At 42.4% G+C, this 25891-nt stretch overlaps 1 protein-coding gene across 18 annotated transcripts in view; it reads left to right on the plus strand.

Annotated features, from left to right (window-relative positions):
* LOC111673541 (calcium/calmodulin-dependent protein kinase type II subunit gamma-like) overlaps window positions 1–25891 on the plus strand; it is a 33658-nt gene that overhangs the window by 1403 nt on the left and 6364 nt on the right. For 2 of the 18 annotated variants that reach the window (XM_023431328.2, XM_023431332.2), the window contains exons 2-18: window positions 1041–1135; window positions 7938–7997; window positions 11651–11705; window positions 11893–11958; window positions 13639–13711; window positions 14909–15011; window positions 15496–15579; window positions 16107–16201; window positions 16809–16931; window positions 17098–17181; window positions 17767–17809; window positions 18661–18723; window positions 21552–21592; window positions 22397–22480; window positions 24273–24317; window positions 24444–24498; window positions 24718–24798. In XM_023431328.2, the coding sequence (XP_023287096.1) occupies window positions 1041–1135; window positions 7938–7997; window positions 11651–11705; window positions 11893–11958; window positions 13639–13711; window positions 14909–15011; window positions 15496–15579; window positions 16107–16201; window positions 16809–16931; window positions 17098–17181; window positions 17767–17809; window positions 18661–18723; window positions 21552–21592; window positions 22397–22480; window positions 24273–24317; window positions 24444–24498; window positions 24718–24798 (1250 nt within the window). The remainder of the gene's footprint in view (window positions 1–1040; window positions 1136–7937; window positions 7998–11650; window positions 11706–11892; window positions 11959–13638; window positions 13712–14908; window positions 15012–15495; window positions 15580–16106; window positions 16202–16808; window positions 16932–17097; window positions 17182–17766; window positions 17810–18660; window positions 18724–21551; window positions 21593–22396; window positions 22481–24272; window positions 24318–24443; window positions 24499–24717; window positions 24799–25891) is intronic. The other 16 variants (XM_023431329.2, XM_087169895.1, XM_087169893.1 and 13 more) reach the window with 12 other exon arrangements.

The following is a 25891-nucleotide window of genomic DNA, read 5'->3' on the forward strand; positions in this document are numbered from 1 at the left end:
TCATAATGTATTTGGGCTGTACTGCTCCTGAGTCCTCCCTAGACTGACCACTTACCTCAGCTTATGTTTCTGCACCGGTTTGTTAATGCATTTTGCTCCGTCATAGGTTATTAACGTCAAAGCCCTGAGTTGTACTTCTGTCACCTGTCACTTCTCATTTACTGGTAAATAATTGAAACTAAGAGCAGAGTGGTAAGAGCAGAGTGCAGCAAAAAGTAGCAATCCTCCATATACCATCAAGAATACGAAAAAGCAGCCCCCCTCTTTTGGGAAAACTGCAGGGCCAGATACTGCAGTTTGTGCATGCTGTGATATAGGCACTATGAAACTCATGCATAATTACTTTTTCTGTGATGCACAAAATTGAACGATCACCATAGAAGCTAGCAGGTGAAAAATATGGAGTGTCCAACTAGGTCAATATGAAACTCCTCAAGGTAGGAGTTGGTTTATAATGTGTTATGCACTTCATTTTCTGCTTGAGTAGATTTATAACTGAACTTTGTTACCTTGTGAGCGCATTAAGTTGCCTATTGTTGTGCGTGATGCAGCCCATTCTTTGTGATGGCTGTTGGAAATTGAATTTCCTTTGGAGTGGTAGATTGCATTGTATTGTGGTGCCTATCAGAGATTAGCAAAAGTACATGGCCATTCACTTATAATCCAAGACCTGAGCTGATATCATCACTCGTGCTGGGAAAGCTTGGCTATATTGGTCCTGGTTTTGTTTGATTGTTGCTCATGTTTTCTGGTTGCATACACTGATGTTGTGATAGTAATGACTGTAAACTCTTTGTGTGTGTGTGTGTGTGTGAGTGAAAGACAGATATGGTTGTTAGCATACACAAACAAACCACTGCCACACGCATGGATGCAGTTTCAAATGTCACACTGTGTGTGTGTTTGTGTGTGTGTGTGTTTGTGTGAGAGAGAGAGAGAGAGAGAGAGAGAGAGAGAGAGAGAGAGAGAGAGAGAGAGAGAGAGAGAGAGAGCATGTGAAATGGAATTGATTTTTGGTTGTTTATGTTCTTTCTTCTTAGGGGAGCTTTTTCAGTGGTGCGTAGGTGTGTAAAGAAGTCATCAGGACAGGAATATGCTGCAAAAATCATCAACACTAAGAAGCTGTCTGCAAGAGGTACGGTAACACACCATGCACACTCACCCAGACCATGGTATGTGCATGATTGTTTTGCTTGTGATGAATATTGGAATGGAGCGCTATATGTATAATTTTTATATTGCAGTAGTGCTCTTTATTAGTATACAATAAAGTTTCTGGAAAGTCCATTGAGAAGCAGTTCATAGATAAAGTAACTTTCTGGGGCTAATCCAGTCAACTAAAAATGCCTGAAAAAACCTTAACCTATCGCTACAGAAATCCTGTAAATTGAATATTGCCATAAAGCAGCTCAGCTCACTGATTTGCAGCTATAACCGTACTGAGATATTGAGGGTATGACTACCCTGGTGTTGTATAGCAAAGTTGTTAGTGGTTCAGGTCTTTCGTATATATTGTCTCATCATCTTATTGAAAATGATGCATATAAACAAGAGTCTCATAATTCCAATAGCAGACAAATTCTTTAATCCAATCATTGTGTCTGTGGGGAGTTTTAATCAGCAACTTCTCGATGGTTTAATGATCCTCTTTATAAACACTGTATTGAATAACTCTCAATCGCTCCTCTGTGGTATCATCACACAACCACTGTACAATGAATTGATCCAAATTTCTAAGAAGCTCTTCATGGCAAGGGCACACGGATGGCACCGAAATCAAGCAATAAGAACCGGCAGGACCCAAATGACTTTCCTTGTCTGTTGTCTTGTTAATTGCTGCCTCACATGGTTCCACAGTCCTCTCTCAAATTTAATTGTCGCGTTACTCGTGCATTTCTGCATAGGTCCACACCCACGTGCACATGCCTGGTGTGACGTGCCATGTTGTAATGATGATGTGAGCTCACGTCAGTGTGTCAGAACCTCCCTTGGTTTCAGACTGAGATACTTAATTGCCCTCTCCGTCTTGTTTCTGACAAATTAGGCCCGCAGTCCTTCCTGACATTCACACACACCTGGGTTCCTTTGTTCTCCTTACCTGGACACTCACTCATTATCTCTGCACCTCTCTTTCTCTACTAGCCTCTCTCCTTCTCATTGCCTTTCTCTTGTCTTTCTGTAAAGGGGGATTGGTTTGTATTGAGGCTAATCCACTTATGCTAAATGTATCTCATCAACCACTAAGACCCCATGGATTCCATAGGCGCCTCCCTGTTTGCCCTGTTGTTGTCTGAGTCTGATGGCATTTTGAAAGAGAGACGGAGGGAGCAGAGAGTAATGCTAATAGAGCATGTCTGTATTGTGAAGCATCTGTGAGTGTTTTGTAATGCCGTTATTGTTCTATCCCATCAAGTGTCCACATAGGGCAGCTCCTGTTATTAATGTCCCACCAAGGAAAAGTAAGGGCTCAGCAGAAAACTGCTGGCTCTTCTGTGAGGCAGGGAGTACAATGTAGGCCTGTGTACATGTGTGTGTTTGCCAGGGAAGAATAAAGCTGGCCAGGAGAGGAGGAGTAGGAGGAGGAGGAGGAGATTTTAGCAGTATAGTCTTGCAAGGAGATCAGTGACACTCCACACCAGGGAAGCAAGGTGAAATGAGACAGAGAACGAGACACTATAGAGTGAGCGAAGGAGGGAACAAGAGGATTTTGTGCTAAGAGAAGAACTGCGGTAGGCCGCCTGGCTGACGCAACATGCACCTACACGCACACAAAACACAACGTCCACACACAGGCCGCCAGTGCGTGAGCAGGCAGCTTGCCTGGTAGGATTTGGGTGGGTTTTTTTTAGCCCGATGGGGCGAGCGTGACCTCACGCGTGGCCTGGTGGGTAAGTCTCTCAAAGCTCTGGTAAACACTGCAGTAATCTGAGGAGGGGGGAGGGGGAAGAGGCAGGGAGGGAGGGAGGGAGGCAGGCAGGCAGGGAGGTAGAGGAAGGAAGGAAACGAAAGAAGGAAGGAAGTGAGGGAGGGAGGTCAGGGATGGATGTAGGCAGTTGGCTGTGGGATAGTCCAGCATTCAGGCAGTTTGAGGTGGATGCGAGTGGGCAGCAGTGTACACATTACACACCCACACTCACAAACGCATACACCTGATTCTCACCCAGGGAATCAGGGGACTTTAATGCCATCTCATTTATAGTGTTTTTCTCTATATTCTTTGTCAATATATTATAAAATGATATTGGTTTTATATCGCAGTAACGCAGTTAATTGCTGCTTTGGTGTGATACGACTTTTGCTGCGTAGAACAAATGCTCTGTTTTATTTTGTTGTTGATGAGTGAAGTGACTTTGGAAAGTAGATGGCTGCTGCATTGTCTGCTGCAACTGTGTGTGTGTGTGAGTGTGAGTGTGAGTGAGACAGACTATCCACTTTAATGCACTACCCTAATACTTTTCCTCCTCAACATTTTTTTAGCGTCCTACATCTAGTGTCCTCGGGCTGTGTGATTGTCCCAGTGAAAATAATCTACGTTGTGCTTCTTAATATTATTTATTGATCAGCAATTTCCTAAAATCCTGCCTGTTAGTTCCTAGCTCACCTTTTGCAGAAAAAATATGTTTCATAATTAATGTTGCCCAACCAGGAAAATTCAGCTGTCTCCCCTGAGTATTGCCAGGGTTCAGACCACTGAATCACTACCCACATCTCTGTTTTGTGCAGTGATTCAGATAGGTTTGGTGTTGTAATTGCTGATGACTATTTTCACATGAATGAAGAAGCAGCTGACTAATGAAAGCTTTGTCATCAGGATTAGGAATGGGGACGTCATCTTCCCATGATGGGTAGCTTGCTATATCCACAAAGAAACAGTGATGGAAAAATGGCTGCAAAAATGGCGACAAATGGGGACAATCTCAAAACAATTGTACAAGTTCTTGAAAGTCGACTTTTCCTTAATCACCATGAAAAGCATTAAGTGAACTTCTCCCAGCAACAGATACCACAATTTCTTTGTCCACTTAAATTGGCTAACAAGAATAAGATGTCAACCTGAAGAATGAAGTAAAACAAAATGGCACTTCAGACTGATTATCAGGCTCAGCTATGTTTCCTGCCATTGAACAAAAAGTGACGATAGGGCTTTGTCCAAATTGGTCGTGTGTACTGGTTACCATGGTTTCTATATTGGCAGTTGATTTTTGCATTTGAATCTTCCTGAAGCAGCAGATCAGTACCTGTCTAATTCAGACAAGCTTTTTGCTATAGAGAGCCGAAGTTAGAGACCTTCCGGGTTCTGTTACTGAAGCAAGTAAACATCATTCAAAATCCCTGCATTACTTGCATCCTCAGGTCAGAGCTTGGACAGTATGTTGTGTTGCACACTACATATGTTCAGATAAGGATGGCGGCTTTTTTAAAAAACTATTTAACATTGCTCAGTCAACATTTTCTGGTTTTAGCAGCATTAACGCAAAAGCCCTAGATGTTCACAGGCTAACCGTCACAGCTTAACAAAAAAGACGAGTCCATAAGCCAGTAGAGGGGTTGTGGTTAGCTCAGACGTGTCTTAATAACAGCAGGATAGCAGGACTCTGTAAAAGGTTTTAGATAGCAGAGGCAACAGCTTAAAAAGTGGCTGTTGAAGAGAACAATGGTGAGTGTAGTACCTGAGCGAAGGGGAGCTGTAGATTTTTCTGTGGTCACAAAATAATCCATGTTAAACTTGAAATCACAAATGGTTTGAATTCTTATAGCAACTGCGGTAGTGGATTTCGATCTGGGAAGTAAAACCCAGTAACATGCTCAATTCTTTCAGATAGCCCATTAAAAGAAATTCCTGAATGAGAGATTGCATTGAGTTACTGAAGCTAGTGGAAGAGAGGCTAGCCCAGATGCCACGTCATGACTCAATGTTCAGCATATTTTATCTGCCAAATAACTGGGAGTGATTATTCTTCCAAATAGCCAGTTACGTTACCAACACTTGGGGTGATGCTCAGGTGAAAATGTATATGGTTTTCATGAGACATTATGGGCTGAAGCGGTTATTATATCATGACATAGCTGAAATATGTCTGTAATTGGTTTTTCAGTAATTGTTTTAGGGGAATTAATAATGAACGACCATTTCATGAACATGGGATGCACCAATTCTCAGAATTAACATTAGTCAGAAATTCGGCAGAAATACCCTAAAATGGCATGTTAATCTGTATAGCCACACTTCGTCATTAAGAAAACTAGCAACTTGCCACCTGATAACATAAGTAGCTACATTAGTAGGGTGTTGAACCTCAGTACTTTTTGGGCACAGCCAAAAAAGGTATTCATAGCTTTGTCTGAGTCTTAGTCTTTTTTATTCTTTGGTTAGATATTTCCTCATTTTAAAGAATAACTAAGCCAATTTGATTTAGGCGAAGTGCATATATGAACTGTTTCTTAATAGCTTAATAGACATTAAAGAGGAAAAACTAAATATTGCACTGCTATCAGTATATGTATATTTAATGCTGTTAGTATTGTGTCGTATTTGTTAAATATCCCTTGAAAACACTTGTTCTCACCCCTAAAATACTGGCACAATATCAATATTGAGGCACTCTCGCAAAATAGTGGTGTTTGATTTGTCAGTATTTCCCAGGCCTAACAGTTTGGATGTAAACTTGCCTGAAACAGATTGAACTGGATCCTCAAGCCGTCAGTCAGATTGTCAGCTTTGTATGTGTGGCAGAGAGAGGGGTGTGTGTCTGTGCGTGCGTGCGTGCATGCGTGTGTTTGGTCCTCTCCATCCTCCTCAGCTGATGTAAGATGGCTGTGAGCCCGCCCCATGGCAAAGCAGATGGCCAATTAGAGAGTAGCAGGAAGTGCCAGTAATTACCCTCCAGCCCTCTCTTTCCTGTCTTCTTCTACCACACACTCTCGCACCAACAAATAAGGAGATTGAATGAATTAGTGAGTGCTGCAGTGACACTGCACCAGGGTAGTCAGCTATGCACAAACACGCGCACACACACACCAGGGAGCTGTGATCCTCTTCTAGCAAATGGACGTTCTGTGTAATCCTCCCTCCTTCTCTCTGTCTGTCCCTCTGTCCTGCGTCACTGGTGTAATTAGGAGGTTCAGGTCTCTCCCTTATTCACTTGCTTTCTCTCCAATGAGGGAAATCTATACCTGCAGGGAGACGACAGGGAGGGTAGAGAAAGGTAGATGTGGATTGTGTAGCACCATGTTAGAGTACAGAAGACATATCTTCAAAACACCTGTCAGCAGCCTTAAAACTTGTCCAAGTAAGCAACAAGTTAGAGAAAATCAGGTGAAGAACAGGTGGTCTGAACAGTCAGAGAAGATGTAGAAGGATGCAGAGATGGATACCGAAAGTGACACTGCTTTTTATAATTATGTCCTCTTGTATTATGCCTGTACATACTGCATTGATTTTGTAGAACAATGGGGTAAGGTGGTAGTTGATTGCTCAGCAACAGCATGTGAATTTTATCTGAGGCTGTTGCTGCACTGGGGAAATGAATGCAAATCTTAGTGAGGCTGCCTCATTGTGTGTGTGAGGTGTGGTGTACTCGCCGTGGAGCTGTGGGGTTGAGTTGGCTTCACCACAGTGATAACACGCTCACATCTACACACTGAGTCATACTGGATCTTCACTAGTTACCCCAAGTGACCCGTGACCTCAGCTGCATGGCTGTAGCATGGTTGTGGCCACACCCTCCCAAAGTGATGGGAGGGAGCAGTGTCACAGTGGTTTACACACCGACATCTCACACAAACACGCATGTGTACACGTGCTGCTAAAGGATTCAGTAAAACCTTCAAACAAGGATGTTGGTTTGGACATGAGGCTTGTGTGTTCTTGCTAGCATCCCCTCCCAGACTGAAGTGCAAACACTGCAATGTTCTATAACTGGGATTCACAGTAACCCCTTTACACACACACACACACACACACACACACGCACACACAGACACACACATATCAATGCACGTGCAAACTCGTGCACCCATTGCTACACTCAGCCTCATTAATTTGCACACACAGTTTAATAACCTCAAATAAAACCACACATGAAATCATTGGAGCTGTGCTTGCGACTGTTACCTTTCAGAAGCAAATGCAGCCGCTCAGTTTGAACGAGTGTTTTACTAATAGGTTAGCACCATGGCCTGAAGGATTTGCATTCATGTAGACAAAAACAAATACTTCCTTAAATATTTGCATTTGAATATTTGCACTGCAATTATTTAAATGCACAAATTTGCTTTGTTTGTGACTGATGCTCAAGTAAATAATTATAACAAAGGAATTAAATTAAGTTAATACAAGTTATAGCAGTGTGCGCATGTTTTAATTTAGGTTTTACTAGACATATACCATACTAAAAACTCATCTTCATCACTGACTTAAAGACATTTTGTTGAAAACACTGATGTGATGATGAAGGAACTGACCTGTTTGCTAGCCTCTGTGAGAGCCAGACTTAAGTTGGTGCATGTGTGGCATCTGGTAGCCTAGTGGTTGTGACCCACACCTTATAACCACAACGTCCTTCTTTCGATTTGAGGTGCATGCAAGTGTCTCTCCCTTGCCCACCTTTTCTCTCTGTATCTGCTTTGTCATTTAACAAATAAAGTCAAAATGCCAAGGAATAAATAAATAAATGGCAAAAACAAAATACAGTATATTGCAGGAATATTTTAGTAACCAACTTATTATTAATTGTTTTGGTTATTTTGTCTGCCCCCTACACCAATGACCTCCACAAGTGAAAAGAATAAATACTGACTTGTTAAAAATCTTATAAGCGTATGATGTGCTGTTTAAATCATGCACTGAACACAGCCGTTTGACCAGGTAATGGCGTATAAATGCTTTCTTGCTCTGTGATTGTAACATGTCCTAACCGCGACTTTTCTCTCCGCAGACCATCAGAAGCTTGAGAGAGAGGCTCGTATCTGTCGCCTCCTGAAGCACCCCAACATTGGTGAGTTTGCGTACACAAAACCAAATGTGTGACATGCGATTATTGTTGCTCATGCTGAGGGAATAAGAATCTTCACTGAAATGCACCAACACAGTTGCTGTTATCAGAGTTTCGGCTAATTCTAATATTGAGAATTGCACAGAAATTCCCAGCTATTTTTAATGAGTATTAATATGTTGACCATGAAAGTTCATTCTTGACCTTGGAAAAAGTAGTTTGAAAATATTCTTAATTCAGAAGAGGGAAAAACTCATTTTACACATTTAAGCAACCTAATCTGTTTACAGAACCATGATAACCTTTATGTAGACACTGAGAAATCCACATATGCTATCTCACTAATTTATTTGCAAATAAATCAGGGTTTCTGATATGATTTTATTAGATTAGAGCTGTGCAGGGGCTTCTGTGCTTCTCGAGTAACAAGGTGCTTCGACCAGAAAAATAAACTGATGATCATGATCTGATCTGATGTTCTTACATGGAGCCTGATGCTGAGAGTCCTAATCCACAGGATGATTTTGAAATGTGTAAGGGGAATCAACTCAAAGTTTGAACACAGTTGAAAGAGAAATTGCACAGACTCACATCGATGTTGAGAAGTGTTCAGACACCTGAACAACATAAACAGTTGAACTTACTTCATGATACAAGCCTCTGTATCATTCCCAGTTTACATAAGTCTGGCTCACTGGTAGCACAAAGCTGGTTATCAACTGACAATGTTGACTGAGTTTTCCTGTCCCTGAGATTGCAGAGGAGAAACTGTAAGAAATACATGCATGAATTGATCCAACTGACCAAAATGTTGCATTAGAGCTAATTAACATTGTGTAAAAAAGTGTCATAACAGTGAAAAAACCTTTCATCCCCAGCTATCATGTTGATGAGTCTAAAACGATTTAAAGTTGCCTCACCTTAGCCTGAGAATCAGACTGTAAAAGCTACTTATATTCAATAATGCTATCAGTTATAACAGAAACTTGATTAATAATTAACAAGATGTCTTTCAATTAATATAAAACCACACTCAACATTCATTATGCGGTTAGTGTGGTTAACTCTCTCTCTCTTTATTAGAAGCCTTGTTTTAAACTTGGAATGGACACATGGTTGTGCAAAAAATGACTTCCTCTGTCAAAATTGATTGTGAATGTGATCTGATCACAGGTTTTGATCTGATCTTCTTAAGTTAGCCTGTTAGCTTGTGCAGAATGGGTTACCATGTTGATCCCTCTCAGGTAAAAGTTAGCCGGCTTTGTAACACCACAAAGACTTTTATACCAGAAATTGCACTGAGTCTGTTGTGCAGCAGAACTGATGGCTGGCATCATTGTATTGTTGCCGGTAATTTAACATTACTACTTGGTATCAATTGGTATCAAGATGCTAACAACTCAGGACAGCTAGCTTTGGTTAGGATTTTGTGAGTTTTGTTCTAATTGGCCGTGCAGTTGTTGTGACCAAAAGAAATGTAGATGACATCACTAGTGTTGCCTTAAAACACAAAATACGTGATTCCAGTCAGAATGAGAGGGGACAGTGGGTCAGCTTGAAGCTTTCTCTTGTTGACGGTGTTGAGGACAGATTTCTGCTCTGTCTGTGAAGATGATGCAGAGGTTCTGTCAGACATGCTTCTTCGCTTTCTGGTTTTACCTGTCTGATATCTTGGCCTGTAACCGTGTGCTAATTGTGGTAATTCATATTACATCGATGAAAAAATTAAAAGCATTGTGCCGCTCTAATGGAGATTTCCAGAGGACAAGGGTGTTAAAGGTCACAAAATCAATGACACCTTTCACACTGCACTCCTTATTTCTCTTTCCTCTCATGTCCTAGTTCTGTGTCAGTCAGTCAGCCCCCCCCACCCACACACACACACACACACACTCATTTGCACCTCACTTACTTTTCCCATTATCTGCCACCTCTTTATAGATTTTCCTCCTTTTCTTGTCCTTTCTCCTCTTTTGACATGTTTTGGCATCGTATGTATTCAAACTTCGGACAAAAGAGGGCACAAAAAAGAGACAGATGGAGAGACGAAAGCAGGAGGAGTAGGAGACAGATGGAGGGAGAGCGAGAAGATGGGAGGAGGAGGAAAGAGCAGTCGTTCTCGTTTCTTGCTGCAGGGCCATCCTACTTCGTCTTATTATACAACTGATATTCATTTTACATAACGATAACTGTGGCTCCCCTGACACAAAACCTAAGCTGTATCACAGGCCCAGTCTCTAACGCCTGGCTCCTGCTGCCTGGATTCTGCTTTGTCATTCTGCTGCTGTTAAGTTACGTTGACAGTTGTGCCCTGGTGGTTACCGCATAACCGCAGTATCATGGTAATGTGAGCTCATTACTGTAACCACCACTTTATTTTTTCTGTCCTTGACTAAGCAATCACTTATCTCCATCAGTAATCAGGAAACATTACTGGTAACAAGCACTTGTGTTTTTTCTTGTTTCGCTTGTGTTTTTTATAACCATAACATTTCCTAACCTGGCTCCTGATCTCAACCTACCTCATCTGCAATTCATTTTTTGTGCGATTTTAGATTGTTGTTGTGCTCTTTGACAGTTAGCTCCCTGGTAGCCTATCAGAGCTTTGTCACACGGGATGAAGAACAGACACCTTGTTCTGTGCCAGAGCCAGAAAAACTGCCACAAAAACATAGCTATGCAACTTGTTGTAAGTGGACATACAAAAGTATGTTAACTATTCATCATTAGTGTAGCTTCTGTGAAAATTATGTAAACGGAACAGATACATCAGTAACTACTGAATGGTTGGTGCAAAATACCCTTATATAGGGGTGTCATAGTAGCCTAATGGTTGAGGCAGATACCATATAACCACAAGCCCTGATTTGATTCTAGCCAGAAGCCTTTGTTGTATGTCATTGCCCTCTCTATCTCCCACTCTCCCTGTCTATCTCTTCACTGTCAACTATCAAATAAAAGCAGAAATGCCCCCCAAATTAATCTACATTCAGGTTTGTCACCTTTCTGCACTTTTTCATCAGTGATAAGTTTGAAGTTTTGCAGGGAGGACTGGTAAAAGAAGACACAGGCATTATAAGTTCATAATGAAGAATATGTGCATGGCAGGTACTACTGTTTGAAGAACATCAAATATCCAACATGTCACTTACATATGAAATACCTTTTCCTCTCATGTGGAATACCCCTACTTCTTTGCTGCATGTCAGGCCACATTCACAGTTGCTCATGGTTTGCTACAGAGCCGATGTCCCAGCTGTATACAAATTTGCCATATGAGGGGTGTTCGTTAAGAGATATATTTTTAAAACTACTGGTAATTTGGCCCCAAACAAAATGCCTTCTTGACACCCTCGCTCAGTTTCAGCAATCAAAGTGTGGGGTTTAATTAAATGGTGGTTATTCCCCTAACCACTGGATGTGCCGTCAAATCGCAGCGGTGAAGGAAAAAAATCAATTTGTCACAGCCATGGTTAACAGTAATTTCTCTTGCTCTGCCTTGGTCCATTCTTCTCTTCAAATATTTTTGATTTAGCATTTTGTCTTAGCCCCAGTTTATGTGGAGATTTAACAGTCTAACAAAACTGCAATTCTTTATTTCTTTTGTCTGACTCCTGTCTTTATATCTGTCTCACTGCCCACCCTCTCTGTTGCAGTGAGACTCCATGACAGCATTTCAGAGGAAGGCTTTCATTACCTAGTCTTTGACCTGTGAGTATATTCTGTACACAAACACACAGTGACATTTTATCCATGCATGTGACTGCAGTTTGTTTGTGTATGCTAACAACTCCTCTCTCTTGCCTCCCTGTTTCTCTTTCTTCCTTTCCTCCTCATTTTCTTTGTCCTTTCCTTCTTTCCTTCCTTCCTTCCTTCCTTCCTTCCCTCCCCCTCCCAGGGTGACAGGAGGAGAACTTTTTGAAGACATTGTAGCCAGGGAGTACTACAGTGAGGCAGATGCCAGGTAAGCGCCTCCTATGGAGCTGTTGCTCACATTTACATGCACACACACTCTGCTGCAAACATACATCTTTATCCCATTAAATATGTGAATAACTCACTCAGTTTGTGAATGTGACCACACAGGATGTAATTGGTTTGCTTGTATTCTTGTCAGCAAAGGCCCCCCCCCCGTCAACAGTTGCATCGATATAATTGTCTCCTTCTCTCTTGGTCCACATGCATCACTCTACATCCTCCTTTATATTTATATTTCAGGCAAAAATGCCACAATTCTGCTGGTTCTAGCTGGCAGCTTTGTTGCTTTTGTATGTTTTATGACATTGTAAATTGAATATCTTTGGGGATTTGTGTTGTTGAATGGACATAACAAGCTCTTTGAAGACGTCACCTTGGCTGCTGTGAAATTATAATGGGCATTTTTCACAATTTCCTGACATTTTGTTGACATCGTGACATTTACGCTTTCTCTCCTCCCTCTCTACTTCCTCCTCCTCCTCCTCTGAGTTCTTCTTCTTTTCCTTTCCTCTGGCGGTTTGGTCGGTGGCTTATGAAGTCTGTTGTACAATTGGATTAGGGTACTTTGTCTGTTCATACTCATAGGGGGGTTTCGAAACACACACACACACACACACAAACTAAGCCCAATGGATTCAGCCTTGGCCACACTTTCTCAAGCTCGGCCCAACCTTTGACCCATTAACCTTTCTAGAGACATGACATGAGCGTGAGCCTCGAGTAGTGGAACCGTGGAGCCTGACACCGCAGTGTGTAGGGCAGTAATAAGGTGGTCGGGAACTGGCTTGTAGGAAAAGACTCATGACAAGACTCAGCATGAGCCAACACACTCACCAGGCTGGTGTGAAAACACGCTCACCAGCCAGAATTGAGAAATAATGGCAATGGTATTAGTGGCAGCTGAATTGACGCCCCCATTATTTAAATTGCTACTGGGATAGAGATTTATTGACTGCGTGGTGTAAGGCCTCCCACACAAGTTTCTTTGTATTGATTGTTTAAACTACAGAACCTGGATAATGTCTTTGAAAAATAACAGTTTTTGTATAGTAAATGTTTGTTGTGCAACTTAGCTTCAGCCTCCATTGGATTAGAATGTGATGGAGGTGATTTTCAGTTTTACATTCTTTTAAGCATCGTGCTACCTATTTTCATTATCAATTTGTTGATTATGTCATAAAATTGTGAAAAATGCCTGACACAATTTCCTCAAGCCCACAGTAATGTCCTCATAATGCCTTTATTGTGCAACAAACAGTCCAAACCCAAAGATAATCAATTTAAGTGTGTATATCAGAAATGACCAAATCCTCACATTGAAGAAGCCGTGACAAGAAATGGTTTGATGTTTTTGCTTGGAAAATGGTTTAGATGATTAAGCTGTTAATTTTCTGTTGATTGACTAATTGTTTCAGCTTATATGTATTTGGTAAACCTTAAAATGTAAGACAGCTCTAGTTTCATGCTATCATGTTTCTCTTCCTAATGATAGCTTTAAAAAGTGTTGCAATGAAATGCGTCAGTTCTGTAACCAGACCATAATCCACCAGGCTTCAGTGAAACACATGACAGACAAATCATGTCGAGTGTATGTGATGTTTTTTGTAATGAAGGGCAGTGAGTGACAAGTCTTTCTCTCTGTTTGTCCCTTTTTCTCTCTCCGTAGTCATTGCATTAGTCAGATCTTGGAGAGTGTCAATCATATCCACCAGCATGATATTGTGCACAGAGACCTCAAGGTGAGTGGCTGCCCGTTACCATGACAACCACACACTCGCACACAACTCTGCTCGTGGCCATGGCAACACACAGATGGCTCTTTCTCTCTCTCTCTCTCTCTCTCTCTCTCTCTCTCTCTCTCTCTCTTGCGCGTTTCTGCTTCCATCCCTTTTTATTTTTCCCCTGCGTCTCTCCCGTCTACTGTTTTTACCCTCTATTCCTCTATCTGCTCTCAGATCTGTCAACTTGTCTGTCCTTGACCACAACACTGTGTGTGTGTGTGATCATGTCGAGCACAGAGATGGTGAGTCATGATCACGTGGAGGGGTTTGTCTCTCACCTGTGGCAAGGAAAAGACAAGGACTCCAACAGCACAAGCACACACAAACACACACTTTGTACTGATGTGAAGGGGGTCTTTTATGAGAGAGGAGGTGAAGGCATAGATGAGCCTCGGGAGTTGCCAGGACAACCCATTTGACATCACACCACCCGTGGAGCAGCGGGGGAGGGGCTTGAGTTGTCCCAAATTGCTGATAGGCTCAAATGCAAAGAGAGCAGAGGAAGCAAGCAGTTTTCTTCTTAACCCAGTTTAAGGTGGTGATGATAATTCCTGGCAGGAGGGACAATATTAATATGTATTGAAACTTTTCGAGCAGAGAACGCAATGTGTGGAAAAAACAATCTCAAGGGATGTCTCAGACATGTGTGGGCGGCTTTAGTGTGTGTTTGCGTGCTCTGTGTCGGAGAATAACGCTATTACCTCGAGCACTGCCTGTCTGATTTGTTGGCCTTTTATCCTGAGTGGGCTTTTACTGCAGCCCTTTATGTCCTACTGCCCAAACAACGGCCATTTAGAACGCTGCCACACACGCTGCCTCTCACTAAGTACACTTTCCATTTAGCATGCAGTCTGCAGCGCTGCCTAAATGACTCCCGGGTGGTTTCTATGGCTACGAACCCATGCCCATATAAGGTGTTGTGGAGATTCTCAACCACCCATCCTCTTCCTTCTTCCTCCGTCTCTCCATCGCCTTCTCACACCTTTACCCCACCCCCACACGAGCTGTGTCAAATACATCAAATATAAATATTTCTGAGAAAAAGCTTTTCTGAGGAGTGCCTGTCACTATCTGTCTCTCACTGTCTTGATCTCTTGTCCTACATTCTGCTTCACCGTGTGTGTGTGTATGTGTGTGTCTCTCCCTCACTCTCAGCCTGAGAACCTGTTGTTGGCCAGTAAGATGAAGGGAGCTGCAGTGAAGCTGGCAGACTTTGGCCTTGCTATTGAAGTGCAGGGAGACCAGCAGGCTTGGTTTGGTAAGAAAGCACAAACAGTGACACACACATATCAAATATGCTGGACCCATTACGTGATCTGTTATTCTGTCTGGGTGTTTAGCACTGGATAGTTTTTACACTTAAGTAAACGAGTCACTGCTGAATAGGCCTTCTTTCATATACAGTGGGTCCGTATAGATATACATCCGCCTGCTTGGAAGCCGAAGAATATTTGTGCACATTGCTTAAGAGGCTCACAGACACTTTCCACATCATGCTTAGGTCATTGTGTCTTGGCTAACAGCCGAGCTGCCAGCATTTGGCTGACTCTCCAGCGGGGACAAGATGATTAATGGTCATTTTGCTTGTGCCTCTGCACTCATAATCTGGTCTTGCATTAGAGTCCAGCAGGTCCCTTATCATCTGAACCATTCATAAACCCACACAAAAAATTTGTGTCAAAATCTGAATCCAAATTTTAATAAAAAAGGCATCAGTAAATCTGTCTTTTTCTGTTGGGCAGGGTTTGCGGGCACCCCTGGTTATCTCTCGCCTGAAGTCCTGAGGAAGGACCCCTATGGCAAGCCTGTGGACATATGGGCTTGTGGTAAGTCTTGAGCCACACCTTTGGGCATTTAACCTGTGGCAATCAGCCGCGGGAAACAAACACTGAACTCTGGCCATGTTTGTCTTTAGTCAAATGAACCAGTTCAACAGCCTTACAAAGAATCATTTACAGGTAAAATTATTTTCAAAAGGTAAATGGGTTACAGTAACACTGAGGCAAGATAATCTGTTAACCCTCCAGCCAGAGAGTCAGAGAGAAACTCACATAAACAGCATCTCACTCAGGAAGTGTTGGAATAACCAGGTTCTTTTAAATAGACATTATGATAAAAAAAATGCTTTTTTATTTTGTTATTGTTGCATTTTCTTGTATTTAATCCACTACATACATCTGCAAATGTTACCTGTTGTCATGCGCATATTAATGTGAAGTACATTGAGTTTGCTTGTATTGAAATGTGGCATATAAATAAAATGGCTTTGCCTATTTGATGGAAAAATTATGTAAGTTATATTAAGTATTGTAACATGATCTTTCTCACTTTCTTTCGCTTTGTTTTCTGCCAGGTGTTATTCTCTATATCTTGTTAGTGGGATATCCTCCATTCTGGGATGAAGATCAGCACAAACTCTATCAGCAGATCAAAGCTGGGGCATATGATGTAAGTGTGCTGTGTCTGTCTGTCTGCCTGTGTGTGTGTGTGTGTTAGGTATATAATTGTAAAGGGTGCAGTGCAGGAGTTTGCTAAGCAGTTTTTGAATGTTTAATAGTGTCCAATTGAGAGTTGGTCCAAAGCTATTGATCCTATCAGGGCCTCCCTGACGCATTGCAGAGGTGTGTGTGTGCGCGCGTGTGTGTGTGTGTGCGCGTGTGTGTGTGTGTGTGTGTGTAGGGGGGGGGGTCAGAGAAGGGGTATCCTCCTCTGTTAGTCTCTGGATAATCAAGTCACTTTTCAGTTTCGAGAGAGTGGGGAAGTCCGAGGCAGCCTGTTTGTAGGGAATTTACTCTTAATAAAAACGGTTTAAGGACCTGGAACAGGAGCATGTGTTCTGTTAATCCAAAAAGAAAATTAGCAGTTTTGTTCTCATCTCATCATAATTTTGACAGATTAACTCAAGACCTCGTGCCCAGATGGTGTGGATTAGCCAGGAACATGCAGATGCAGGCTCCTAAGCAGTCCGTCAGGAAACTGTACTCTTTCCAATCTTCTCTCCTTTCCTTCCATCCTTTCCAACTGTCACATTGACTTTTTTCTCAATTTTCCTCAGTTCCCCTCCCCAGAGTGGGACACAGTGACTCCAGAGGCAAAGAACCTGATCAATCAGATGTTAACCATCAACCCAGCCAAGAGAATCACTGCCGAACAGGCCCTCAAACACCCATGGGTCTGCGTAAGTATTCACTCACCTAACTGACTAATGAGATTTATTGGAATAACCAACACTACCTATACAGAATTACTGTATTAAGGCCTAGAAGTAACTGTGATTCTGTGAAAACAGGTTCACACAAAAAATAGGAGTTTGTAATGTGTTTTATTTTCTTGTTTTCCTACAGCACCGTTCTACAGTGGCATCCATGATGCACAGACAGGAAACTGTCGAGTGTCTCCGCAAGTTCAATGCTCGCCGAAAACTCAAGGTACTCATCTTTAATCTGTTGATTTACTGCTTCTCCTTTCACTGTTGTCCAATGTATTGAGATTTTTAAATGTACTTATTTTGTTGCCCCTTCCTTTGATCTTATTGAAATAAGTCGTTTGTAGGAAATGTATATTTATTCTTCTCAAAGTTAAGGTATCGATACAGAAACTCGGGTATTGTATTAGTAGCCATATTGAAACATTTCACGGGATACTGCTGTAGCAGCTGTAGTTTGCATTGCCGCACATGCAAACTAATGAAGCAAGTAGCAGCTGTTCATCATTTCAATTCATGTGCATTGAGGAATACAGTATAAGACATACACTGGGGTCCAAATGTCTGAGACAGTGCATAGCCCATAGAAACGTACACTTGGCCTTGACTGGATTTAGCTGTTGAAAACAGCTGCTCTCTTATGGAGGCACTGTTTCTAAAAAAAACAGAAAGATAAAAATGTTGCTGTCCCATTAGAAGTAAATACATAACAGGCAGTGAGCAAAAACTAAAATCCTGTTCAACATTACAAAAGTCCTTGCACTTATTATACTTCCCTCACTTCTTCCTCCTTCTTCCTCTCCTCCAGGGAGCCATTCTCACCACCATGCTGGTGTCCAGAAACTTCTCAGGTGGGTGTGCCCTTCGCCCTCAGCCTCCCACGCAGCACATGCAGAGGGAGTGGAGGAAGGAGAGTGGATAGAGTCCTCTGCACCTCTTTTAACCCCCTCACTACACACACACACACACACACACACACACACAGTCACGCACAGTCACCCACTCATCCTCAAAATAACAATTTGTTTTTGTGTGTGCACAGGAATTTGCTTGCTTACGACATTAAACAGAACTGAAACATGAAGTTCCTTCGAGTCATGGTAGAAATAATGTATTGATAACGATGGATTATTATGAGTGAAATTACTTCCTGATGTATGTGAGCAGGCTAAAAATGTGATATTCTCTCATGTAACAGATTATATGTGGGTGTCAGTTTTGTCCTTGTCCATGCTAATGTATTTCTCCCTGTGTGTTTTGTGTGTCTGAGTGTGTGTGTGGGCGTGTGTGTGTGTGTGTGTCCCTCTCTTCTGCTGCCCGTGGAGCGTTTGCATGTTTGAGAAAGGGAAACGTAGACTGTTAAGAGATTTTTATGTTGGGGACAAGTGTGGTGTTATAAAAACAGGTGACTGCTAAGATTCTGTGTTTTTAATCTCAGTCTGCTGAGAGTGACTTGTTTTCGTTGAAGCCTTGTTCTCAGTCCCTAAGTAATTGGTCAGTCGATGGCTAATGATTTCAACCCTGGGCCTAGGAAACCACAGGGGTGCACATCTTCGCTTTAGCCCATTTCTGTCAAACCGTGTGATATATCTGGGCTGTAGCCAGCACACCCTGTAGCTTTCTAGGCCCATGATTGAACAGCGTAAGATAGACCTGCCTAATTTGCATAGCCCCTCCCAACTGTAGCATTTCTGTCCAATAGTGGGCCGGCAGCATACCAACTCTGCTGCTGCCGCCTCCTCCACGGCCTCACTGGCTCAGGAAGGTACGTCCCAGAGACACGCCCATCCACTTCCTCTCCACACACACAACTACGTCTTTGGTTCATAGTACAGGGTGGGCCCTCATTCCCACACTCCCAAACTCCTGCATGCAGCCTCTGCCAGCATCTTCATCAACATTCACACACATATGCATGCATACTCACACAAATTTTGTTCATTTAAGTTATTCTGGATGTGTGTTGTCTTTGGTCTAATGCAAAGACATCAGATTTTATAGCACACAGTCATGAACATCAGCATCACTTAAAGGTAATCGATAGAGTTCAACCTGCACTTAACAGTACTTTTTACATTTACACCTCACCACCACTCAGCATCAACCTTGTAACTCCCATTTCATCTCCCAAATCCGTTATGTCGTCACTTCTAGCAAGCTCCATCCTGACTTCCAGCTGACCCCTTACACCCGTGTGCTCTCCCCCAGCCGGGGCTGCGAGGATGGGCACAGGGTGGACTGGGGCAGGGGATGAGGAGGGGCATGTATCCTGGGGGCGGGAACTGACACTGCAGGGGGCCGGCAAGAGCTGGGTTGGCGTGCTGCCATCGTCAGACCTGGGTCTGGTGGGGGGAAAGGGGAAAGGCGGATGTTGAGGAGCCAGGGGAGGGGTTGAGACGGAGGATGGGAGGGCTGCCTTTGGTGCTGCTACGAAAGCCAACTGTTGAAACCATCATCGCTGTGCAGCCTTCCTGCTGAATCCCTTGAGGTTAAAGGCATCCCATGTCTCATCAACCCCTCCTGAGGTCTGTTTTAGTACTTTCAAAAAAGTCTCCGTGCCTCCTCGAAGGAATGCCGCAAGCCAACGTGGCAGCAGGACTGCCGCTGCATTGGTCAAATACTAGGTGACACTTCCCATCACTTATTTCACCGTGGACGGAGGGAAGGATTCCTTTACTTTGAAAGTACTAAAATCAGACTTGGCTCTCATCCTGCTGGGTGGGGATGGGTGGTAAAGGTCGGCGATTCCGATGGTGGCTCCATGGATTGAGTACATTAGAAACAGTGTAGAGCAGATGGGCTTCCTTGTCACCCTTTTCAGATGAGAGAATCTTCTTTGCTCTGCAGTGTGCATAGATCTCCTAATAAGTTACTAGGATCTGTGTGTAGGCAGGATAAAGGTAAAATGTGACAGGGAAGATGACCTCAGTGGTTACTCCTGCAGTGTGTGATTGGTGCGCTGAGTATCAGGGTGTTTGTGGTGGTTTGACTGTCAGGTAGAGCCCTCCAAATGAGGGCTTCCTCAGTGACACTGGACCAAGTTGCCTGTTTGTAAGTTTTTGTGAATATCATGTTTGACATCATCACTCCAAACTGGACTCCTCAGCTCTCCTCCTTCCTTTTAATAGCTTATTTTTTTGTGTGTGTTTGTTTTTTGATCCTCTGATGATGTCACTCATCACCACAAATCCTGGCACTATTTTTTTTTTTTTTGACTACAACTGCTTCCCTGCACTTCTCTGTAGAGTATGGCTGAGGCAAGGCTTGGCAGTTTGCTCATGATGTTCCCTTTTTAAATGACATTATAGCAAAATGTGACAGAAGTGTGCGTTTGAAGCATTTCTGTATGTTCCTAGAAAGGTGTTTGCCTTGCTACCTTTCGCATGTGGGTGTCCTGTGTGGTTATATCCTGTAAAATGTTCCCGGGAGATACACCTTCTGTTGCTTTCCAATACATCCTTCCCTGATCATCATCGAGCTAGCATATTGCTTGAGTGGTGGTGCAGCCCTCCCTGCTGTGGGTCATCTTGACTTTAGTCATCCTGTCATGTGGCAGTGGCGATCATTCTCTTGAGTGGAGGAGGGAAGGTTTGTATTTAGAGAGCATATGAACACGGTGGTCCCATGCTGTCACAATTAGCACCCTGGTGGCTGTTTGGTAGAAGATTTAGTCGAATGAAGAGCAGATGTTTGTGCTCTGAACAATCAGCTCTCCTTTCCCTGGATTTTGGAATGAAAACGTATTTTATTTTATCTAATATATTTTTCTTTGGATGCTGCATGGCCAGGCCAAGAAAGAAGCTGCATAACGACGCAACAGCCGAGATTAAGGAGCATGAGTTGTCTCTTGATATTGTTTGCTGCTGTAAATGCTGTGCCCCTTATCTCCACTCTTATACTGAAATACAAAGCCGTCTCTTTCAACCCTCCCTCCCCTCTCTCCCCCGCTCTCCCTCTCCCATTTCTTATTGGAAGGTAAGAAACACAAGATAAGATTTTTGGAACGTGTGTGTCAGAAGAAAATGAGAGAAAAGGAAGCAACAGACAGTTGAGAGCTTTAGACTAAGAGGAAAAGTGACTGGGGCCCTTAAAGGAAATCAATGATTTACATTAACCTAGCTCATCACCATCAGTCCTGGCGGCAGTTTGAGTCTGACCATCACTCTCTTTTTAGATCTGCTTGGGCCTTCTAGACAGGAAATGGATTGAGGAAGTTTACTTTGCTCTCATGTTTCTCTTTTATCCCCAGATGGCAATGAATGGACTCATGATGTGAATGGGTTTTGCAGTGTAGCAACCTGTACAGCCAAGGGAGGAAAAAAATGCCAAAGAAATCCATTAAATGCATGTTATTCTCTAACAACATCTAGGCTTACTTTGTCACAAAGGCTCAGGTTGTGGGGGTTACGTAGATATGACAAATTGTAGATTCAGATTTTTTGCTCATGTTGTGGGTTTCTAAAAAGATTGGGATGGATTTAATGGATGCTGTCGTCAACAGTAAAACTCAGTTACCTTCCCTTTTCTCTCCCTTTCTATCCTTTTTTTTTTTTTTTTTTTTTTTTTTTTTTTTTTTTTTTTTTTTAAATACAGCATGCAAAAGTTTACTCAACAAGAAGTCAGATTCTGCTAAGGTAAGGTTGTCTCGTCACCTCTCTGCCCTCTTTTGTTCTGCTACATCGTGTCCTGTCTCTCCTCTGTTAGCTGACCCCCTTTTTCTACCTTCTGTTCTTTTTCTGTGCCTCTCACGGTCTCTTCTCAGCTCACTCACTTTCTTTTCCTTGTATTATTTATTTCAAGCGGTATCTTTTTCATACAGTAATGACGTTTGTTTGGTTTTCAAGGTCTTGTTTTTTTGGCTGAAATTTCTTGTTCATTTCTATAGAGGCTTTTACCTCAGGGCTTCTCAGCCTTCTGTGGCCTGTTTTTTAGACCCCACAATTCCAAGTTTAAAAAAACAAGTTTTTTTAATTTTTTAATTTTAATTTTTTTATACAGTTCGTCATATTCTTTTGTGTTATTATCAGTTAATTCTTTTTCTATATTGGTTTTACTCTTTCACCTTTTAGTGGGTCTCTGTCAGAGGTTCACGAGCAGTCTCCATCATTCTCTGCTACTACTAAGCATCTCTCTCCTCTCTCTCCTGCCTCCTGCCTCCCTCTCTTTCTCCTCTGCCCCAGGGGTCTCTCTGTGCAGTTAAGTGGCGGAGGCATAGAGGGTTAGTGAGGCAGTAAAAAGGATGATCTAGAGGCCATTCTGTGGCACTCACCCTCTCATTTACCCTGTTAGCTCTCAACAGCCTGGGAGCCTCCACCACCAATTAGCCCCGTTCCCTAAAAGGCGTATAATTCTAATGCATCTATGTGTGTGTGTGTGTGTGTATGTGTGCGTGTCTGTAACGTATGTGTTCACTTTGAGTGTTTGCGTTCTCGTCCCAGCCTTCTACCAACAACAGTAAGAACAGTATAGTGAGCGCCATCAATGCCCTGAAAGACACCAACATGGCAACCAACGCCCAGATGGTACAGTAGGCCGCCGCAGTGTCGGTCCCCGCCTCTTAACCCCCCCACCACCACAACCACCCACCCAGTAGTTGCATAGTAGCCCGTTGTGCCTCATCCTCCATTGTCATAGTCGCTGCTTGTCATCCTTCATCTACCATCCAGGAGGTGTTGCACCGTGACATTCCCTGTCCCGGCAGTACCCATCCTCTGGCCATTTTACCCCCCTCTCCCTCCCTCCCTAAGGTGCACATGTGTTCCTGACTAAATCAAGCAGATAAAACACTTTTTTGGGAAATTATTTCAAATCTCAGGCTGCACATATGCACCTTTCAGATTTCTAAGGAGCATGACCTTGTCTTCAGGATTATGTGCCTCTAAAGTGGCAGCACAGAGAACTGTAAAGTCCTGGTTCAGAGCTACAGCTGCTGATATCCAAGCAAAGTTTAGTGTTATCATGTAATGGCCTCTGTGTTATTCTCTGTATATAATCCTTCCCTGCCATGATTAACCAGCTATCCTTCAACCTCCCCATTAAAGTCAACACGGCCTTGCAACCATCCATCCTAACATCTTACTTTGTCATCCAACTCTTCTCGTCCATCCAGCCATCGTACTCACTAACCTGTTTATCATGCCTTCATTAACAACCTCATCGACATCCTTATCATACTGCCAAACTTTATCCTCACACCCAGTACAAGCATGTTGTGGTTATAAGATGCTTTACTAGCATGCATTACATTTCACATGTAGTAGTGGTGTGGTGTGGATAATTCTGTCTGGTCTGGTTTGGTTTAGTGCTTCTCAACAGGTGGTGCCGGACCCCAAAATAGGCCATGAGTAGGGCTGGGTGATCAGGTTATAATCAGTGTTAATAAGAATAGTTTTCATGTTATGGAAATTTCTCACTTTTATGTATTACATTAGATTAAAAAAAAAAACCCGCTTAGTTGATCGACCAAAAGCAATTATTTCGATTATTGATTAGTCGTTTAACTCAATGGCTCTCAATGGAAAATGCCGCCCTTTCTCTGGTAGCAGCTCCTCCTGTGCGAGGATTTGCTGTTCTCTATTTTATATTGTTGTAAACTGCTATATTTGGGTTTTGGGCTGTTTTTATGTAAAACAAGATACATGAACACGTCATTTGTGAGAAATTGAGAATTTGAGCCATTTATCTGGTATTTGTAAACCAAACAATTAATTGAATAATTATAAAAATTAAGGGGTAATCAGTCGATGAATAAAACATCTGTTAGTTCCAGTCTCAGATAAAATGTTTCACTAGCTTAAAGATTTGTTTTAAGAGAAGTGCACGATGAAGTGAAAGTCAAAAATTCATCTTCACCAATCTTGGTAATAAATCAATTATAGTCAGAGTCATTTTTAAGTGAAAATGCCATAAATTCACTGGTTTCAGCCTCTTAGATGTAAATATTTATCATTGTCCTTATCTTTGACGGTAAAATAAATACCTTTGGGTTTCTGATGAGCATTTTTCTGGGATTTTATAGACCAAACAATCAATAACATTAACTGAGAAAATAAATGGCTGATTCATTGATAAAGAAATGAATCATTAGCTGCAGTCCTGATAATAATTAAATGATAATATTGATTAATCTCCCAGCCATAGCCCTGACAGTGCACTTGCAAGTTTATGGGACAAACCAACTGCCAGGAAAGACATAATATGTTAGGTTGTGTCACCAGAGCTGAGGTAAAACAAGGGGCCCAGTTTGAAGCCAGTTGAGAGGCACTGGTTCAGGATTGTGACGTGTCGGACTAACTCTTCTGTTCTGCATCGCAGGAATCGCAGAGCACGGTGGTGCACAACCCTCCCGATGGAGTCAAGGTGAGACCTGTGTTCTGTTTGAATGAGAGGCAGAGCTTCACTCTGCTGTTTCATTCTCAGGCCTGTTGGTCTAGATCCTGGCTTTTTTAGTTTCAGTGTCTTTGTGTTCGTCTCTCTGCACTCCAGGGATCAACAGAGAGCAACGCCACCAACGACGAGGAGGAAATGAAAGGTAGGAAAGGTACTCTAGTGTTTTATTCCCTTTTTCCTGTTCTTATCCGCTCTCTCTTTCTCTGTCTCCCATCTAGTGAAGTGTGTGTATTTGACTGTTGTGACTGACAGGCGTGCTGAGATGCAAACACGTGTCTCTCACACTCTTCTGACTCGACTGTGTGCCTGTGGTATGTGTATGTGTGTGTATTTATTGTGTGTCTGGCTGCGTTTTGTGTGTGTGTTCTAGCGGACAGTTCGGCGCTGAGTCAGAGCAGCGCCACAGAGGAGATGCCCCCACTTCTGCCCTCACCTCAAAGCTCACCTGCCAGTAAGTTTATCCATGGCAACCAGAAACCATACGGTTGCCCCTGGCAAGGACCTAACACCCCCACCCACCCCCCACTCCCCCCTGGCTTTATGTACCGGCAATGACGTCTTACATCTCTGAGCTCCCTCACTCTGATCCACCAAGCTTTTTGAGGGTTCCCACTGGTTTTCAAATATTCTTGATTTTTTTATGTTTGATTTTAGATTTTAGATTTTAGATTTTCTATTCAGGGAAATCCAGAAAATTCTCAAGGAAAGCTCAGGGAACATCATAGAATTTGATACTGATTGATATTGGTTTTGATTTATTCGAGGGGCAAATTCCACTTTATTCCAATTTGGATGTTATTTTTGTAGTTTTGGACATCATCCCTGTGTTAAAAATAACATTTTACCCACCATTTTGATTGGTGAGATCTGGGATCACGAGGGTCACTAAAAAGATTTCTGACGAGGCAAGAAACACAAGCAGTCAGACAAGTTTTAAACAAGCCCCCAGGACTGTGTCCTTTGTGTCCCAATAACTCAGTTGTTGTTGATGATGTGGCAGAAGTCTGAAGTTTTCAATGCTTCAGAGCATAACATTTTTCTGCAGTTGTTATTTGAGCAACACGTCCTTAAACCAAAAGTACAGAGTTATTCACGGTTAGCTGGTTCGTTACTGAAACATTTAAAAGAAAACCCCCATATTTGAACCAGTTTTTAAATACAAATAAGGTATGATGATTTTAATCATCACAATAAAGCTTTAAAATACCTCTACACTATAAACTCTCTGAGGATTTAATAAGGATCAGATGCATCTTTTGATACCCAATCAATAAATCTGTAGTTTACATTATGTGTGATTGTCTCACCATTAGTGTTTTTTGCCCTGTTACCCAGATCTCAGCATTTAATTTTAATACAATGTTATTAAACCTAATAGTCTAAAACTACAAAAGTAAGAGCCAAGTTGTTATAAAACAGAATATTAATTTACCATTTTACGACTTGTCTTATATACCTACAACATACAGTTATTTCCTGCCCTTTATGTCCATTGTTCTGTACATTGTTTGCTCACTCATGAGGAGCAAGACCACACCTTCACT

This window comes from Seriola lalandi, unplaced genomic scaffold (genome assembly GCF_002814215.2).
Source record: "Seriola lalandi dorsalis isolate HSWRI2012SDOR001 ecotype SW California unplaced genomic scaffold, Sedor1 jcf7180002054920, whole genome shotgun sequence".
NCBI classification, from domain to species: domain Eukaryota; kingdom Metazoa; phylum Chordata; class Actinopteri; order Carangiformes; family Carangidae; genus Seriola; species Seriola lalandi.